Here is a 20336-nt window from a genome sequence, read left to right as displayed (position 1 = left end):
GGATGGTCAGGGGAAGAACAGTTTTGATACAGAAGGACCCGGCAAAGGGTGCCCATCCCAGCAATTATCGCCCCATTACCTGCCTAACCATGATGTGGAAGCTTTTGACAGGAATCATGGGAGAGAAGTTATACCACCACTTGGAAAGAAATGGTCTACTACCAGATGAACAAAAGGGGTGCAGGAAGTGATCCCAAGGAACTAAAGATCAATTGCTTGTAGACAAGGCAATCCTGAAGAACTGCCGGAGAAGGTTGACAAACTTGTCAATGGCCTGGATAGACTACAAGAAGGCATGTGATATGGTGCCGTATTCATGGATCCTGAAATGCTTAGAGATGTTTGGGACTGCCAAGAATATGATCTCTATAATTAGCAACAGTATAGCGAATTGAAAGACAGTATTGACATCAGGAGGAACAGCTCTCGGGCAGGTCGACATTAGGAGAGGAATTTTTCAAGGTGACTCCTTGTCACCACTGCTGTACATAGTAATAATGCTACCCTTGACACTCGTACTACAAAAGATGAGAGCTGGGTACAGACTAGCTAAGGACATGAAGCCCATTAACCACCTGCTATTCATGGATGATCTGAAGTTGCATGGAGCTAGTAGAGATCAACTGGACTCACTCATTCACGTAGTAAGGATCTTCTCACAAGACATTAAGATGTCGTTTGGGTTAAACAAGTGTCCTGTTCAGGAAATGAGAAGGGGATGACAAGTTGGTAGTGGTGGAATAGACTTACCCGACAACCAGCACATCGGGGAAATAGACGAAGAAGGCTTCAAATACTTGGGCATACTACAGTTGGACCAGACTCTCAACACCAAGATGAAAGGCAAGATAACATCAGAGTATACCAGAAGAGTCAAGAAGTTGTGTTGAATGGCTGTCTAGACACAAGGAGTAACGTTGCGAGGCTGTACTTTCTGAGAAAGGAAGGGGGAAGAGGACTGATTGACATCGAAGAGTGCGTAAAGAGGGAGAGCAAATCTCTTCATGGTTATCTGAGTGAGAGCACAGAATGGATGCTTCAAGCTGCATTGAAGGGGAAGATTATTGTTGAAGAAGAGAGCCTATAGGACTATGAGAGGAGGAAGAAAGAAGAGAAAGTTAAAAACTGGAAGGAGAAAGCCCTACACGGTGAGTTCATCCAAAAAATATCAGATGAAGCTGGAGAGGAGTCCTGGAGATCGTTAAGGAACGGATTTTAAAAAAGGAGAGAGAAGGTTTGATTCTGGCGGCTCAGGAACAGGCATTAAGAACAAACTTGATCAAGTATAGCGTAGACTAGACTTCAGAAACGCCACTGTGTAGACTGTGTGGAGACACCACTGAAACAATCAGACACATTGTCAGTGGATGCAAGAAGCTTGCCCAAAGAGAGTATAGGAAGTGCCAGGACAAGGTGGCCCTGCGGATACACTGGGACATGTGCAGAAAGTATGGAACACAGTGTACTGACAAGTGGTATGACCACCAACCCTTGCCAATCGCAGAAAATGGAGAGGTGAGGATTAACTGGGACATGACTAACTACACAGACAAAGTGCTGAGGCATAATCCGCCAGACATGGCCTAATTCATAAAGACACACAGAAATGGACACTTACTGATATAGCTGTGCCAGCGGATCAGAACATCACCTGGACCGAGGAGGAGAAGGTGGAAAAGTACCAGGAACTAGCATACGAAATCAGAAGGATCCATGTCCATGGAGCCTTGAAGTCACAATAATACCTATTGTGATTGGTGCTCTCGGAAGCGTATCGAAAAGATCAAAGGCCTGTTTTGGCAAGTTAGGTGTACCTGACTTCCTTGGCAGTGTTCAATTATCGGCGATCCTTGGAACTACTCATCTGTTGCGAAAAGTGTTGTGTCTCTGAGCTACGGGAAGTTGCTGAGACACAAACAACGTTACCCAGTGGAAGACCAGACAACTGGAGAGAAGTGAAATAATAATAATTGTAATAATAATAATAATAATAATAATAATAATAATAATAATAATAATAATTGAATCTGGACAGCAGACTTATGACTGCCCTAGGCTCATGGATTGAACTCAGCACCATAAGAAAAAAAGAGCAAGACTTTAAGGAAATAATAATAATAAAAAGGAAAGCAACTCAAACCAATTCAGACCAAAACAGTCACCACTGTCAGTAATGACTTCGTCTTTACTTAGGCCAAGCAAGTGCAAGAAATGCAGACAAGGAGAATTAAATTCTGGGAAAAGAAGAAATTAATGTGATAAACTGGAAACGATCAAAGATTCCACAGCACTGGAGCTAACTGCTGAAGGTAACTCACCATTAGATTGGCGTTGCAGATATGATGCTTTATTAGACCACCTCCTAAAATGATCATTCCTGTATTTTTGGCATATATTGATGTATTGTTCATTTTCCTTATGTCTGGAAATAAAAACAAAGAAGCAAACAAACAAACAAAAATCAAAATTTCAGTTGAATAAATTAGTTATAAGAGGGCCACTCATCTACCGCTCACTAATCAGTGGTGTGACATGAGCATCAGAATTTACATAGAAATGGAAATCCAGAAGGCTCCAGGATAAAGCAGTCCCCCTGTTCAAGGTAAAAAAAACTTACTTCCTAGTTAACGACAAGAACTTTTTACATTGAAAGCAAACTGCGAAAGGAGATACTCTTTAAGAAATTCAGATTTCAAAATGCCTTGATTTAATACCATTAAATATGGAAAGCACTCTGTTAGACACTATGGCCCTCTGCTCTGGTCAAAACTTACGAAAGAGTTACGCACTGAGGATAGTCTGCATGGATTTAAGACTAAAATCAAGAGAATGGACCTGACTGTCATAATTGATGATGGCTGCAAAAAATGTATACTTTGTAACAATTAATTTTGAGACTATGACATTGATAAATAATTTTAATTTATAAATAGGTTAGCTAAATAATTCTATTTGTAAATAAACTTTAGATTTCTTACTTTTTTTAAGCATTATTACCCTGTGTGTCCCCAATTAGCGCTATGCAATAGATTTTCTCACGACACATAAATAAAGTTCACTACTACTACCACCTACTACTATCCTAAATTGGTTAACAGTTAATTTTAAGTTCAGATTTTACTTGTCTGAGCTTTGATATTCTTTCTCATTGGCACCCATTTGGTACCACACTTAGTAACACAGTTAACATTCAGAAGGATTTGATTTCAGTGATAGAGGACAAAAAAGGGTTCTCCTAACCTTCTACAATATCAATAACCAAACCAGGATTTTTCACTGAGTGAAAGTATAGTGTATCTCCCAGTGCTCCATCTGTTAGTGCCGGGTTGAAAATTGGGATATTATTCTGTTGAAAAAGAAAAAAAAAACTCCTAGTCTAATCCTTTTTTCCTTTCTAAGTTCCTATCGCAACTGAATAATTAATGTTGTCCACCATACCTTGTAAGCCCAATAACAGACTGAATCTGTGTGATTTATTTCTTTGCCTAATCTTGAAATTACTTTGGATGGAGTCCATCTCACACCCTGAAATTGTTAAAGAGTACATATTCTATGCTTAAACTTTGAAGTACTTTAGAAACTGTTTAATATAAAATACCAAAAGGACCCTTAACCAGGGAATACACTCACACAATCATTTGTAATTGAAATGAAATTTTACCTATTTGGGAAATCGCTGATGTTTGAAAGACTTATACTGTTGGGATAGGAATTTTTTCATACACAAACCTTTTCCAAACTTTAAAGCATTTTTTTTTAATACACTACGAATCACAATAGTAAGACTACAGAATTCTCAACAAACTGTGACATTACAGTTTTGACTTTTTGTACTCTTTGTAATGTTCAGAAACAGTTATATTCAGGTAAACAAATCTATATCCACTTATATAATTCCAGTAGATACTTGGCAATAACAATAATGTTGACAGTTAGCTCTATAAACTTCATTTCATGACATAAAATGTTTAATATTTTACATACCTGTGTTTTTTGTTCTTCAAGCATCTTATCCCACAGGGGTAAAATCCACTCCTCTAGTCTACAGTAATTGTTGTTTGGTACAAGCAAATTCCCAATTCTGTTTATGCCTTTTTTCCTCAGTTCAGCACCTCGCAGTGAGAAGTCACCAAGGTATGATGGAGCTATACATTTCATGAGATCCTCTTCTATACCACCAGCTGTTGTAACAATACAGTCAACCTAGAATACATTGTAAACAAAGTTGAGTACATTGCCCCAGCAGTATCTATGATGATGATCACAATTAGTTTTCAGCACTTTTTTTTTAATGTACAAGATTCCATTTACATTCATTAAATTATTAATAGTAAGTATTTTAAGTCCTGGAAGAACAGTTGATTGTGTATTGTGAAGGTTGCTGGACGGAGGATTATACCGAAAAGTGGGTATAAGTTTCTCATTGAAAGAAACAGTGGTGCCGCATCAGTGGGTGGCATTACAAGATAATTTACTGAGTTTATAATGTGAATCGGCTTCCTTAGAGAGGATCTTAAGCTCACATTTTGAGTGTTACGCCATTTGAGTGTTATACCTTTGTCAGAGCCAATCCATTAGCAACTCTACAGTGGCCAGCACACATCCTCAAAAGGACTGTTGTTGTTGCTGATGATAACTTCCATGCAGTTGGCTGAACTGACAGTCCCTGGAAGTTATCACAGTTCTAATATGTGCTTCCCTAACCTAGACGACTGGTTAAACATGATCAAAGTCATTGACTAATATGTCACCAATGCATCATCTGGAAAACAGATGCAGTTAATGATTAAAACAGTTACTTTAACAATAGTCAGAGCAAGGCTTGTCTTCTGTGACTTTTTGAACTCATCTATAATTCATGGTTCTCCACTAGTTCATGCTTCTCAGCAATGCAGCAACAATCTGTATACGTACCATGTTGTTTTTGACTAGATATTTAATTGTTTCTCGTACACCACTTGAAATCATGTTAGATGTAAATCCAAGGAAAATTGTGCAATTATTGATTGGGCGCTGACCAGGATCAAGATAATCATAGTTTGACAGGCCATCTTCAGGCTGTGGAAGAGGTTCCAACTTCTTTTTTATCTAAACAATAAAAGAAACTCAGGAAAAAAATTTAAAATACTATGACCCAAAAATACTCATAGTTACTCATGGCCAAAAATACTCCTAGAAGCTCTGATCACATGCACATGTGATAAAGTTTTGGGTATGCGGCTTAGTGTAGAGTAGAGTCAGGTTATGTAGATGGCAATGGCAATTTTCTGGTTTCTGTATCAGGAAATAACCAGTAAATAAATGCTGATACCTCTTTCAAGTCAAAAGTTTAGTCTATGAAAAAAATACAGTGACACAGCATTATATCAGACTTCCCTTATAGGTAACAGGTATCTTCTTATACTCAATATAATTAACAATTATTCTACGAGCGCGCGTTGGATATGAGATGATAGATAGCCAACGAGGCGCGTACCGCCGAGTTGGCTATAATCATCTCATATCCAACAAGTGCGAGTGGAATAATTGTTTTATTAAAAACGTTAAATCAAATTATTAAATTTTATTAAAATTTTAGCTCCTTTTAATTCTAAGCTGACACGTACGCTTACCATATTTGTAGATTATGGTATATTGGCTGATATACCATAATGGCTAAGCCAATAAAAAGTCTTGAATTGCATTATCCAATGATCTAGTTTTTAATAATTCGTAGAATCCGTTTAATTCGTCTGCGGTGTGGGGGGAGGGGGAGGGGGAGGAGTAAGAAACCGGTACTGTCTGTGTAAGCGTCTTCGATGGTCTGGGGAAATGTTTTCCCATGAAACAACAAATATCAAACAATTTCATTTTGGCTCAAAGTGGAGGGCAAACCGTCCCAGACGCGCTTCCCCTATCCAAGCAAATCTTTAAGAGACCATACATGACCGCTGTTCAACTCACCATGTTATTTACTTCTACCACAGCTTTTCCAAAGTTGCTGGCCTGAAATCCAGTGGTCCTGTACGACTCGAGTAAGGCATGATAATTCACTCCATTACTGAAGTCATAACCTCTTACTTCTTCCGAGCCTTGAGGCATAGGTTCACTGGATCCGTAAATTGCATCCTTGACAAACTTAGGTACGTCGGCCATTTTGACTTCTACGCTGCTTAGATCCCAGCCTCTTGGTTTGTTTCGGGAAGCGATAAGTCTGGGACTGAAACCAAATAAAAATGGCGGCGATATATGTTATCAATCGCAGCCGTCATGTAGTACGAAATTTTCTTTATCCTTGGAGAATATTAAGGGGGAAGCGTTTTACATCAACAGGTAAACCTTGATTTTAATAGAACTTGTTTATAGAAGTTTTCCTAGTCAGGTGAAACAAGAAAGATGGTCTGTATGATGACTTCACATCGACGAGACAATTGCAAATTACTAAGCTAAGCTTATATATAGTTCTTTTAAGCCTTCAGCTCAAACTTTAGTAATTCTCCTTACGACACTGTTTTGGATTCATTTATTGGGTACGTTAGGAGACAATCACTCTTTCATTTCTTTCTGTATTCTGTCCTTATTCAACGATCAACTATCTTTTAGCGGAGCACCGTCAGCATACCCGGCCACCTCGATCACGTGTCGAGAGGCTTTGAAGAGCATGGCAAAACGTCATAGACGCAAATTCTTATTCAATGACCTGTGAAAGAGTGACCGGGTATTGCCTGTTTGAAATTTCGTTTTGGGGTCTAAAGAAGTTTACGATGAAATAGAAAGATGTTTTTATTGTCCTTGACGACCAACTGCAGGTAGCTCAAGCTCACATTGTGAGCCTCCGTTTGCATGGGAATGAACGGTTGCGCTTTCAATTTAAAAGAAATCTGAACAAGTTTTGAACAAAGATAAATTTACCCTGGCGGTTATTCCTCTGCATCAAGTGAATTTCTTAGCTGATTTAGGGTCATTTAGCCTGGTCTTACTTCATCTGCTTAACATGCTCCTTTTCATGGTACATCTGCGAGTAACGCTAACCGAACGAATTCACCAGAAGCAAAAGGCTGTAAATTCCCTCCGAACACCCCGATCACCCTAAAATCCTTATGCTTAACCGCCTCCCGGTTAGCTCAATTGATAGAGCGCTGGACTGATGTGCGGGAGGTCGAGGGTTCGAGCCCCGGCCGGACCAACACTCAAGGTCTTAAAATAATTGAGAAGAATATGCTACCTTTCTATAACGTCAACAAATGGTTTAGATAGTCTTCTCGGATAGGGACGAATAAATGGAGGTCCCGTCTAATGCAGGGTTAGGGGTAGGAGACATTAATTTTCCACGCACGAGATTACTGTGTGATGGATGTCCTCCCCTGGGGTGGGATGGGTGAGTGTTGTCTTGCGATTATATGAGCCTCTGGCTCGGGCAATATGGGCAACCATGCCCCACGCAAAGACATTAAACTTGATTACAGGAAACTTGAGTTCTTCATTCGAGGGTCATGTACAATGAAATGGAATTAAAAGCTGCAAATTCCAGCCTAGGGGTTTGCTGAGAGCCTTGGGAGGAGGTGTTATTCAGATATCATGGAACCCAAACCAAATTACTTACACTCGCGGTAGATGATTGCTGATTTGTCCTTATAACATTACATACCCTTGTATGATGTATTCAAACTGAGCGTGAAAGTTATGAGCGCTATCCCTGTAAAGTGTACATTTTTTTAAGGCTTAATAGACGCTGATTTGGGATATTTGATTTCATTTTAAAATTTTTGCCGTTGAACAGAATGGATGCTTATTCTCTCAAACCGAGACTTTTCACAAGATAAGTCTTTTTGACGCCGCGTTTCAAGCAACACCTTTCTTTTTTTATCGGAATGAGATTTACACATACAAGGGTATCTGCGACTTTTATTTTAACGCCTCGTTCCCTTTTAATTTTTTTTTTACCTCAAAGTAGCGCTTTTGGGCAAAGTTTTCACTGTAGACACTTTATCTCAAGAAATAAAGGAAAAATCGAAAATCAGAGACAGCCTTTTGGGTCTCATTATATTTCCGACATTTCTTCCAAATTTCACGAAGATTGACTGAATATCAGCCGAGAACACTTTACTTTTCAAATCGACTTGAAATTTTTATCGGGGCGTCGGTGTTTGTTGCCATAACAATGTTGAGTTACACAGAATTACGGTCAAAACTCAAGTTTTAGTTGAGAGTTATATGACTATATTTAACCGGAAAATTCGTATTTTTTCACCAAGCAAAACAGTTCTTCTCTTACCTCGTACGGGAATAAGCCGATGTGAAGTCACAGAAACAAGAAAGCGAACGAATAACAACCTCTTCACTAGAGGGGTATTTCAACGATTGGGTCGTAGCTAGGGGGTCAGCGTGCGTTTAACGAGCACCCTGGAATTTGAAGAGCAAAACAGATGTGCTAGAGTGGCCTAGGGTCGCTCGAGGCGCAGCCGAGAGCAACTCTAGCTTCTTGAGTGGTAATTTTATTCTTATTGCCTTTTAGGTAGATAAGATAAGGTAAAGTGGCCAACTTAATTGGAGTTTGTGTGTTGTTGACTAAAAATAGTCTGGGAGAAAATGTCAGAATGTTTACTCCCGTGGGAATTTTGTGAAGCAAGCAAAATGGACCCACGGGCAAAAATTGTTTCACTTTGGAAATCCGCACTAATGATTTGTAAATGGGGCTTAAGAATAACAACGTATCTGCATGGAAACGAAGCTTCAGTAATGAATTGGTTATATTATTTTAACTGTGTTGATTAAACCACGTAAAACTAACTCAAATCTTATATACCGATTTTGTTGCACACTACGCAGTGTTCTCTTCTAGTGTTGGACGTCAAGTGACTGGGTTGCCATGGAAACGAAGTTTGAGTAAATGCATTTATACCAAATCGGAAAATCTATATTTTTCTTAAATCTCAATTATTTCTTATCGGTCATACGTGTATTATCTGTCACTCCTAAGTTCACGAGTTTTGATTTAATTGCTGTCTGGAGTTTAAGAACAAGACCTAAAATAGCCCGGTTAAGAGCTATAGACAGGGCGATCCAGTAGGCCGGAACGGGGGAGTGACGGAATGGCGGAAAAATAACCCCAAATTCTAAAAGAAAGAACGACAGAAAACTACCTCAGATCATAAAAGATGGAACGGCGGAAAATTACCCTAAATCCCTAAAGAAGGAATCGTGGAAAATCACCCCAAATCCTAAAAGACGGGATGGTTGTTCACACATCCCGCTCAAAACTGCATGTTCCTTTGCTGCTTCATAGCGGTGATCTGTTCGTGTGCGTAACCGAGTGAGACCTCTTGTCACCCTTTTTTTACTCCCCAACTTCCTCGGAACTAAGTCGATATCCAAAATTTTATCTTAGTTCATAATGTGTAGCATGTTGGCTGTTTAGTTTGTTTGAGATGATTTTTTGTGGTTGCCGAGGTTTTAAGTGGGTTGACAGGCCGAATCGACTCTTACTGTTTCGTGGTGGGTGGGTTATTTTTGAAGTAGCTGACCTATAGGCCTTCGGTCTGATAAGCATGTCTTCCATTAATTTTCCCTCTTTTAAATGAAACTATTGGAAGCCATTTTTATAATTCTCCTGGAGCTTAGGTTGCTTCTCAGTAATTTGCTAGTGCTCAATAAAATATTTTTAAGACTGGTCACTGATGGGTTATATTGTGCAATAAAAGACAATATGGTTAGTCGCAATATGGTTAGTTGTTTTTCTCCTGGAGTGTTGTTTTCCTACTAGTGAAATCAACTGTGCGTATTCTCTCAGCAAGGTAATTTGGATATCGCGACTCGGAGTGGCTCGGATGTCGTCTTCAAAGCTTGTTTTTGACATTGAGGTTTCTCCCATTTAAAAGGCTTCGTAAATATAGTTTCAATTCCAACCTCTTGCAAAATATTCGTACACAGGCTGGTTACATCCATAGAGAATAAAATTGCACTTTGAGGGACTTTAGTCCTGACTATGAATTGATAAAATTTGTCTGTTAGTGAATCTTTGAGATACGACTTCTATGTTTTGGCCATCGAAGAATGCAGGCTATAAAAGATGACATTTCTGTCACCTCGTTGAAATGATACGAGATTTTTTGTTTACAGTTCTTATACCCCCACCACTACCCCTGTAATGTACCAAAGGAAATAGAAATTGGTATGATTTTCTGCCGTTCCTGTATTAAGATTTGGGGTAATTTCCCGCCGTTCCGTTATTCCACCGTTCCTGCTTTTAGGATCGTCGGCTAGAAAGCAAAAGGGGACACAATTTGCAAGGAGTTAAGTGTAACACGCTCTTCTGTCGATAGGAAGGTGCTTCAACCGGCAAAAGAGGAGGAAAGAGGTCAGGTAGGGAAGGAAAGCTACAGTGGAAAAACAACACAGCTTTTCAACCATCGATGCTCGAGGTGCAATGCTACGTGAGTGATGTTGGACTATCGGCGATATTTTTCGCGAGCTAGCGCCTGCGGCAACTTCAGTAGAAATAAACTTTGGCCACTGAATCTCTCTGAATCTAGCAGTAACCCATATCATTATCGGTGAACAATATTCCCGCTCCGATGCAAACTGCAAAGAAACTTTCCTTTTTCGGACCTGTCGCTTTTGGACATGGTAATAGCTTGAAAACAACACTTGAATTGAAAAAAACGATCTCAAGAACTAACTGTAAATAGACTTTTTAATGGATGAGTGATTTCGGAGTCGTACAAAACTGTACAGTGTGTACTGAAAATCAGTGGTTTTGAAATCGTTAATTAGGTGACGTGTAGAAGTTGACATAAAGTGTCGTCAATCTCGCCCTTCCGTTCTACTCACAAACTACTTTTTGCTTTACATCCCCTGAAGTAAAAAAAGATACCAAAGTGAAATTTTCAGAAGTTGATAGATCTCATTTATTTAAGTAGGTATTACATGTCCAGGAAATTGTAAAAAAGGTGATTTTTTCCTTCTGTGATACCTTAACGTATTTTTTATACCTAAAAACGAACAGTACGTGGTAAGGTTTTTTTTCAGTTTTCTTATTTGAATCCTTTTTACGCTAGGAATTATGTAGATTACATAGGGTTTGAAGTTTCTGCAACCTGTGATTGGCAGTCAAGTAATGCCCAGAATAATCATCGTAGTTGATAACAGTACTTGTGCATCATTCAGCAGTCATACAGTAGTTTCACTTGCTACTATCAGGGGTTTTAATAACCTTTTCCATATGAGGCTGCTGATGGGTCAATAGGCAGCTGTGCCCAGAAAAAGGGCTGTAAGGCAAAACCCAGACATGAGGGCCTGTACGCAGGCCAGGACAAATGGTGGAAGGTATCATGCGGCAGTTGACCACCGGTAATCAATTAAGCAGCTTCTATTAGAATCCCTGTGCTGAAGTAGCTTGGTAGCTAAATCTCTTGACACATTAATAAAGTATTCACTCAAACTCACAAGTACTCAATACACATACACTTGCACATTATCATGACAAAAAGGAAATAAAAATCATATAAAGAAATCAGCCGGAAAGTGTAATCTCAAAGAGACATCAAACTCTATGAATTAATTATTGGTACTTGATTTAAGGGGTATTTAATGTTGTAATTTTGGTGAGATGGTCTTTTGCAGGGTTGTACTTTGTACGATTTCAATAAGCAAATGCGAAGAAGGGCAGTGAATTTTGGGATTTGAGCGTTCTCGACTTAATTTTTTTTAAAATGTCTTCACTTTTGACAACTACATGAAATAATAGATTCTCCACTCCATCTGCAAAATCTTTGCAAAGTAACATAATTTCACTGCAGGAGATGCAAAATGTAACTTGCCTGTAAGACCAGTTAATAATTTGTGAACTTGTGGACATATACACATCCTGTATAATTATCTTGTTGCTATTACATGTTGATCATTTTTTTTCTGCGATTTGAATTTTCTATGGAGGATTCAATTTTGCGTGTTAAAATTTTGGAAGGATTCTAATTCACAGGTCTTAGATTTCATGTAATCAAGTACCAGTAAGGTAGAATGGAGAATTGCTAAAGAAATCTTTTAAGAAAAGGACTAAACTATTTACAATTTTTCCAGAAGGATTAGAGTTTGATGATGCCATTAGTGACAGTATCCCTGATTGGGAGGATGAGATGGAAGACAAGAACCTATCACATGATGGAATTCAGCTGTATGAGTCCCATATCCCCACATCTGTGATGCAGAAGGTGCTACTGACAACTGGATCTGCTCTGATGGCATTGTACAATCCAGAAAGAGCAGGTAACAGCCAACATTTATTGTAGTAATTCAGTATACAAATCTCCAACCAAAGCCATCTCCATTCTATGACCAGTGAGGATGATTACTTCTTACATAATTCCATTTGAATTAAGATGTGATTAATACCTCTGAGCAGGAGACAATTGTGCTAATTAGTGTGTGAACAGGAGACAATCGCGTTAATCAGTGGGATCATGGCGTTCATTAGAATTTTTTGCACTATGTGATCCTTTTGTGCTATTTGTGACCGACCATTTTCATATATATTAGTTAAAGTTTAGTATTCTGTTTGTATTAAGTTTTATTCATTCCTCAGAGAGTGTGGTTCGCTTAAGGTTTGGTCTTGTAATCAAGTGAAATAGAATAAAACGTTTTTCTGGTAAACATTTAATGGTAGCAGAGCAAGGTTTTAATTATGCCATGGAGTTACGCGATTAGGTCAGGGAGCTTGATCAAGAGAAGATTGCTAAATCGACTGCAAACCAAGGAATCAAATGGAAATTTAATCCCCCACAGGCACCTCATTTTGGAGGAGCCCATGAGATTATGATCAAGGGTGAAAAACATGCAGTATATGCAGTCCTGGGCAACACAGACATCACAGATGAAGAGGTAATGACAGCATTCACGGGAGCAGAGGTACTTCTAAACTCCAGACCACTGACCTATCAATCAGCTAATCCTGAAGATGATGTACCGCTGACGCCGAATCATTTCCTCTTTGGTCAGGTTGGAGGACAGTTTTCACCAGATTCAGTAGATGAGACCACATTCGACCCAAAGAAGAGATGGAGAAGGGTCCAGGAACTAGTTAGACATTTCTGGCATCATTGGATTCAGGAGTGGTTACCCACTCTGAACATCAGAAGAAAGTGGCTCCATGTCGAGCGAGACATTAAAGTTGATGACATTGTGTTGGTTATGTCGCCTAAGACACCACGAGGACACTGGCCTCTTAGTCGAATCATCAAAGTCTATCCAGGAAAAGATGGGCACATAAGAATCGCTAAAGTGCAGGTGGGAAAAGAAGAACTCCTTAGGCCTGTTACCAAGTTATGCCAGCTCGAACTGTTATGAACGTACTTGGAGATAATCGAGATGAGGATGAATACTTTCAGAAACCTCTGGATAGTTAAGTAGTGACTCCGAAGGCCCCCCTTATCATCGGTATTATCGTTTTATTGATATGCCATGTCATATCAACGTGGGGGAGAATGAGCAGGAGACAATTGTGCTAATTAGTGTGTGAACAGGACACAAACGCGTTAATCAGTGGGATCATGGCATTCATTAGAATTTTTTCACTACGTGATCCTTTTGTGCCATTTGCGATTGACCATTTTTATATATATTAGCTAAAGTTTAGTGTTCTGTTCGTATTAAGTTTTCTTCATTCCTCGGAGAGTGTGGTTCGCTTAAGGTTTGGTCTTGTAATCAAGTGAAATAGAATAAAATGTTTTCCTGGTAAACACCTCTGTGAGAAAGAATGATGAGAATAAACAGCTTTCTTCACTAAAATCTTTATCTAAGAAGACTCCATTTGCAGATACTGTAGCATCAAAAACTGCAGCACATTCTTCTCAATTATTTTATTAACCAGGAAGGTAGTCCTGTTTTTTATCCATTTAATCTTTGACCTCTTGCATGGCAGTGTGGTATTATCCCAGTTGAGTCAGCTGACCAGGCAATGGTTAGTAAAAATTGACCCAGTTATATCCAATAAATTTGATGGTTGATATTTCAAAGTTGTTGTTGCAGATGTTTCAATGTGCTGGTAAATCCCTATCATAAGGGGGGTGGAGAAGGTGTTTGGTTAAGGGGCAAGGTCAGTAATTGTATTTTCCTGACAGCCAAGGGGTTGGGGGGGGGGGCATATGAACCATTTAAAAACTGCTTAGTTGTTTTCCCACCCTTTCAGATAATTAGTGTATTTTTAAAAAACTTTTAATAAAATGTTTGTGGGTATTGTAGATATGGTGGCAACACTAGGAGAGACAACCGGATTCTTGGCACTTAAAAACATGCACAAAAAAATGCAAGCAGATCCGATTGGACAACAGATACTACAGTAGGTGAAAATGATGTCATTTGTCAAATGATTCAAGAATTATTTGTAATGTAGGGCTCTTATGTCAACCCTCTTATGGATGTGTTGAAACTAATTGCTGCTTTTAATTAAACACTCTTGGTTGAGTGCCACATCTTGCTTATATCTATGGTGGCCAAGAACTCCCATTAAAAATATTCAAATTTATAGGAATTATTTTTGTTATTTTTTTTTTAATTTCGACTTATTTCTCATTTTTCTTTTTAAAATAAAAGCAAGTGAAAGTAAAATGTCAAATAGAAATAAAATGAAACCAAAGATAAATGAAATCAAATAAAAATTAAATCCTACCTGGCAGAGCGCTGCCACTGGTTTTTTTTTTTTTCTGCAGTCAGAAAAAAAAAATTTGTTTGTGGCCGAATGCTGCCACATGGCCAAGGGTTGCCAAACAAACCCAGAATGCACTACCATAAAAAAGTTCATGAGAAACAATTTCTGGGTCAAATAATTCATACCCATGTCCTTGTATGTCTAGCAGCATGAGTTTTTTGTCTGACTTTTCATAAGAAAAATGGGTTAGACATTGAACCTTCTGACCCATAACATCTGTTTCCTCGACACAACAATCATCAGTATTGTTTAAGTACTTGGTAAACTGTCCATCAATAATCTCCTTCACAGTCACAAATTCTCCTTTATCATCTTCACCGTAGTGATCTTTCTATACCTTAGGACCTCTCCAATTGCATGTTTTCCAGTGATTTTTTGTTCCAACTGGCGAGCGAAATTCCTAGCAAGAAGATGCATCTGAACCACCTTTTGGGTGTGTTGTTGGACAGTTTGCCCAATGTCATTTATTCCCTTCACAGCATCAGGAAGGTATCTTTTAATTACCTAGGTAGTCCCTTTGAACTGTGGGTGCTTTGTGGTTGTTTTGTATGCATTGCGAAACCCACCGTGAGCAAACAGCTCTAATTCTTCGTTGAATTTGACTGTTATTATTATACAGCTCCTTTCCTTTAATTAATTTATGCGTCATATCTCCTGTGTCACGCTTCTTCCCCCTTTTTGCAGTCACTTTCTCTTTTAAGTTTTCCACGCGGCATCTGCCATACTAGAATCTTGAAAGGCATCCTGCAAAGAATTCTGGGTTTGTTTGGCAGCCCTCGGCCATGTGGCAGGGTTCGGCCACTAACAAATTTTTTTTTTCCGACTGCAAAAAAAAGAAAAAAAAAAAAAAAAAACATTAGTGGCAGTGCTGGGCCGGGTAGCATTTAATTTTGATTTGATTTCATTTATCTTTGGTTTCATTTTATTTCTATTTTACATTTTACTTTCACTTGCTTTTATTTTAAAAAGAAAAATGAGAAATAAATCGAAATTAAAAAAAAAATAATTCCTATAAATTTGAATATTTTTAATGGCAGTTCTTGGCCACCATATATATCCATGTTTCAAGCAGAAATGAAAGCAAACCTAGCAGCAATTTGAGTGAAATGCGAGGAAGTAAATTCTAGAGATTTTCTACAATCTCTGTTTTCTCAATTTCTGTTCATCAACTTTGATTTGATTTGATTTTATTGTCTTATTGAATAGTTGGATACAAGCCATACAATTTAACATTTGCAATTTTGATAACTTTATAAGATTACTGGATCAGGAGGAACATTGATAGTTACCAGTAATCAATTATAATTTGCTAGGGCTGCTGCCAGTAGACTGAAACTTAACTGATAGTCAGCTTGCGAGAAGGTCAAGGTGTCAGCATACAGAGACAAGAGACATATAAGCTAGCTTTCACTTGTGCATTGGTTACTGGTGCTTATTAGCTGACTATTGACCCCTATATCAGTTGACCAACATGTAGGTTGACAATTCAAATGATAGATCAACCAAGGCCACAGTATGTTAAGTATGCACAATCCAGATTAAGTTGAGCATTTATTTATTACACTTCTTTTGTGCTGTTTAAACTTAAAGAGAATGTCCTCGCATAAACTCATCCACAATAGACATGAATAAACTCCGACAACTTCCTGATGGATCGTTTGGAAGAGAATATGCCAGAAATATGGACACTAATGTAAGTCTATTCTTTAATCTTGGTACTCCCATGTACTCTGCAGAAAGTGTGTTAACTACTGGTATTTTGCATCTTCATTTGCATGTAGTTTGCCCAAATTTTGAAGTTTGTTGTTTGAAATCCAAACTTATCTTTTGTGTTAAGTGTTTCAATCTGCCAATTTGACAATAACTTTAATTGGGGTAAAATCTGAACAGCAAACAAGTGAAGCAAAAAGTGTTGGCATCATTCCCTTAAATTATTTCTGAAAGAAAAGAGGATGATAAACTAAAGAGAAAATGTTCTCACCCAAGTGCTTTTTTAAATGTCTGCGCTTTTCTATCATTTTCAAGCATGGTGAAATATGATCTGTGATTTCACACCAAGGGAACTAAATGCAGCACCATCCAGTTAGCATGCTGGCCAATGAATGAAATATCTTAACTATTGATTAAAGTATTCAATGAAATCTCATCATTTGTCTCTAAAACTTACTTATTGTTGTTCTTCTCTTCATAAGAAAATTACAGCTGACAGTAGAGATGAGGTGAGCATTGAAATTTAGTTGTTTATCAAATAAAACAAAACCTTGTTGTAGTTATAATTAATCAACTTGCCTCTTTTGAGTCAATGATAGTGATGGAAAGTTTTGCAGAGCTCATGTGTCTGGATGAGTGTAATGCCAGCAGCCTCCATGGTATGAACATCCTCAGGTCCTAAACTGCTGAATGAATATAAGCACCATGAAGTTAAAGGATAGGAACGCTAATACACACCGCTCTTAAAGTCTTTGTGCAGTGCCTCCAAGATAAGGTGCTCCAACTTGTGATTAGGACAAGTTGCAGCATCAATATGCCCTACACGATGGGGAAAGTTTTTATAAATGAAATCTCTGTGTCTGTGATCAGTGGTGTGGATTTACACTCTCCTTTCCCTCTTAAATGAGGCAAACTGTCTTAAATTTGTTAAACAGGTCACCTTGGTTTTCTCAGGCATAAGATGAGGACTTCTTTTTGATTCTTTCAGGTGAAGTTTGTTGATGACAAGGATCTTGCCTATGTAATGCAAAGATATAGAGAGGTTCATGACTTTGTTCACACACTGGCTGGCTTGTCCATAAGGTTTGTGTTCTTGGTGTGTATGAAAGATGCTTCATTTCTTCTTGCAAAGAGGCTAGAGTGTGCTATGAGCAAAAATACTAATTTTCATGACTGGAAGAAAAATAAGGTAAAAAACAACTAGACCAAAACAGCTTATATCTAGCCATTTGCAATTTTATTGGATGTTGTCTTTGGTCCTGTTTTCAAATGTTTTAAGCTGGATGCAATAGTAGCTGCAAAAAGAACTGACGGATCTTTAAACAATTAAACTATTGTCGTCATCAGTGAGAGTCAGTGAAAGTTAAGTCCATATGTCTATAACAAAATAATGTCTAAATGTTATTGGCTGTTAGGAAAAGCAGTTTATCTTCTTGATCAACTGCTTTACTCAAACCACTAAATTGTTACCATAATGATAGTAACATCAATAATAATATTATTATTATCATCATCATTATTATTATCACTACTGTTTTTATAATTATCATTACCAACAGTGTATCACATGAAATAGCTGTGAAGTGGTACGAGATGATTCAAACAGGCCTCCCAATGTGTGCCCTCAGCTCAGTTGTGGCACCAATTCGACTGACAGCAAGGTAAGTTGTGATTCTTCCATGAATTTTTCATATGGTCTTGGAAGAACTTGGCATATTTAAATAATGTTTATCTGTATTGTTTGCACACAGGTTCAACCTAATTATCTCTGAATTGTCAATGTCACATTACTGCAATTCTTTGTAAGCTGCACACCTTCATGTTGACCATGTCCATACTAGACAGAGTTGACCATGTCTATACTAGACAGAGTTGACCATGTCCATACTAGACAGAGTTGACCATGTCTATACTAGACAGAGTTGACCATGTCCATACTAGACAGAGTTGACCATGTCCATACTAGACAGAGTTGACCATGTCCATACTAGACAGAGTTGACCATGTCCATACTAGACAGAGTTGACCATGTCCATACTAGACAGAGTTGACCATGTCCATACTAGACAGAGTTGACCATGTCCATACTAGACAGAGTTGACCATGTCTATACTAGACAGAGTTGACCATGTCTATACTAGACAGAGTTGACCATGTCCATACTAGACAGAGTTGACCATGTCCATACTAGACAGAGTTGACCATGTCCATACTAGACAGAGTTGACCATGTCCATACTAGACAGAGTTGACCATGTCTATACTAGACAGAGTTGACCATGTCTATACTAGACAGAGTTGACCATGTCCATACTAGACAGAGTTGACCATGTCCATACTAGACAGAGTTGACCATGTCTATACTAGACAGAGTTGACCATGTCCATACTAGACAGAGTTGACCATGTCCATACTAGACAGAGTTGACCATGTCCATACTAGACAGAGTTGACCATGTCTATACTAGACAGAGTTGACCATGTCCATACTAGACAGAGTTGACCATGTCCATACTAGACAGAGTTGACCATGTCCATACTAGACAGAGTTGACCATATTCCCTAAAAGTAAAGCTATTACATATGCCTGAAGGGGGTAAGTTTCTTAAGAAACTGTGGTGCTGCATCTGTGGGGGTAACAAGGTAATTTGGTAATATCAACTAAGTTGAAATTGTAAATTGGCCACCGTAAAGAGTTAAAAGCTGACATTTCGAGCGTTAGCCTTAACGCCCTAACGTTAGCCCTTACGTTCGAAACGTCAGCTTTTTAACTCTTTACGGTGGCCAATTTACAATTTCAACTTAGTTGATATTACCAAATTACCTTATTACATATGCCATCACACTGTGATACACAGCTATGACAAAGGGATGCAAAAGAAGTCTGTTGGTTAAAACACTAATAAGTGACAAAAACCAACCTCCCTCTTGAGTAACCTTGAAAACTTGAAAAATACTTCACTGCATCAGTTATTAGAAGCTTTCACACACGTTTAGTTTTCATTGTACTTTTTTTTTACCTTGACTCCCCTGTGGTAATTTGTCTTGTTGGAATCTGTTGCACTACTTTGACAGGCAAATGAAACATTCACTCATTTTCTCGTTCTTTTTATATTAATTTGCAGAAAGCGAAGAGAACTAAGGAAGTACTACATTCCCTGGGCTGTTTACTGTGGATATCAATCCAATTTCTTTATGAATTTTTATTTTGAAAAACACTTTGAGGAGCCCATAGATGATCTGCGACAAAGAATGAACTTTGTTCCTGCTCCCAAAATACATAGGAAACCTGTGAAACAATAACGAAACAGAGTTATGCTTCTAGTGTGACTACTGCCGGAATGAGCGAAACCTGGAAAACAATTCCACAATGTAACACATGACGAGGACACGACTCCCTGTGAATTCTCCGTGTCTGCGTGATCAATTCGAAGCGTCAAATTCCCCTCCCCTGGGCAACCCCCCCGGGCATGTGAAATTTTGAAGATTGGTACGTACAAATTCCCGCCTCCAGGGGCCAAAATTTTGTTCAAATGCAGGATTTGACGGTCAATATTTATGTGAAAGGCAAGATTAGCGACCGTGACTTTCTTTTACACCTTTTCTTCTGAGCCACCTGCTCGGGAAAGTGAACTTTTTACCTCTAAACACCCACAGATCAAACAATAAAACATGTTCATTCTCGTGGAAAGATTCTTCAGTTCTGGTTCGATTACCCCACCCCACCAAGGAAAGGTTCAAATTCTCCACCTCCCCGGGCACGGACGATAGTCAAATGTCTGTGGGTTGCAGGTGGGGGATGTGGAAGCTTCGAATTAATTGGCACGTGACAGTCGTAACAATGTGTTAACTTTGTTTAAACCGTACGATACGTCATACAGAATAGGAAGCACCGAAAATTGCAAATTAAAATAACATTGTAATTGGTTAAAAATATGACTGATGACA

At 38.5% G+C, this 20336-nt stretch overlaps 2 protein-coding genes across 6 annotated transcripts in view; one reads left to right on the top strand and one right to left on the bottom strand.

The window, feature by feature from the left end:
* LOC111339446 (deoxyhypusine synthase) overlaps positions 1-6171 on the bottom strand; it is a 14293-nt gene extending 8122 nt beyond the window's left edge. Inside the window, exons 1-7 of one of the 2 annotated variants that reach the window (XM_088757557.1) lie at positions 5944-6171; positions 4915-5088; positions 3985-4203; positions 3439-3525; positions 3241-3346; positions 2319-2422; positions 1815-1945 (exon numbers count right to left, since the gene is read on the bottom strand). In XM_088757557.1, coding sequence (XP_088613683.1) covers positions 1838-1945; positions 2319-2422; positions 3241-3346; positions 3439-3525; positions 3985-4203; positions 4915-5088; positions 5944-6135 — 990 coding nt within the window. In that variant the 5' untranslated portion in view covers positions 6136-6171 and the 3' untranslated portion in view covers positions 1815-1837. The remainder of the gene's footprint in view (positions 1-1814; positions 1946-2318; positions 2423-3240; positions 3347-3438; positions 3526-3984; positions 4204-4914; positions 5089-5943) is intronic. The other variant, XM_088757556.1, reaches the window with a different exon arrangement.
* Positions 6172-6174: 3 nt separating this feature from the next.
* Positions 6175-20322, top strand: LOC111339447 (ubiquinone biosynthesis protein COQ4 homolog, mitochondrial). Of its 4 annotated transcripts, none has more exons than XM_022946104.2 (8): positions 6175-6312; positions 12058-12243; positions 14215-14311; positions 16271-16373; positions 16873-16899; positions 17379-17473; positions 17950-18051; positions 19514-20322. In XM_022946104.2, exons 1-8 carry the CDS (start codon positions 6216-6218, stop codon positions 19689-19691), a joined length of 885 nt encoding a protein of 294 aa, XP_022801839.2. In that variant the 5' UTR covers positions 6175-6215; the 3' UTR covers positions 19692-20322. The 4 variants fall into 4 exon arrangements, with proteins under 4 accessions (XP_022801839.2, XP_022801840.2, XP_088613686.1 ...); XM_022946105.2 differs by having other exon boundaries at positions 6182-6312; positions 12061-12243; XM_088757560.1 differs by lacking the exon at positions 6175-6312 and adding an exon at positions 10305-10412 and having other exon boundaries at positions 12061-12243.
* The last annotated feature ends 14 nt before the right edge of the window (positions 20323-20336 follow it).

Source organism: Stylophora pistillata, chromosome 4 (genome assembly GCF_964205215.1).
Source record: "Stylophora pistillata chromosome 4, jaStyPist1.2, whole genome shotgun sequence".
In the NCBI taxonomy this organism is placed as follows: domain Eukaryota; kingdom Metazoa; phylum Cnidaria; class Anthozoa; order Scleractinia; family Pocilloporidae; genus Stylophora; species Stylophora pistillata.
This window is presented reverse-complemented; position numbering and strand designations above follow the sequence as displayed.

Excerpts from the sequence above, each read along its gene's own strand:
- LOC111339447 (XM_022946104.2), top strand. The coding sequence starts at position 6,216 with ATGGCGGCGATATATGTTATCAATCGCAGCCGTCATGTAGTACGAAAT. Across the intron at positions 14,312-16,270 it reads ATTGGACAACAGATACTACA|AGAATGTCCTCGCATAAACT; the intron begins GTAGGTGAAAAT and ends TTAAACTTAAAG. Across the intron at positions 16,900-17,378 it reads CAGCTGACAGTAGAGATGAG|GTGAAGTTTGTTGATGACAA; the intron begins GTGAGCATTGAA and ends TGATTCTTTCAG.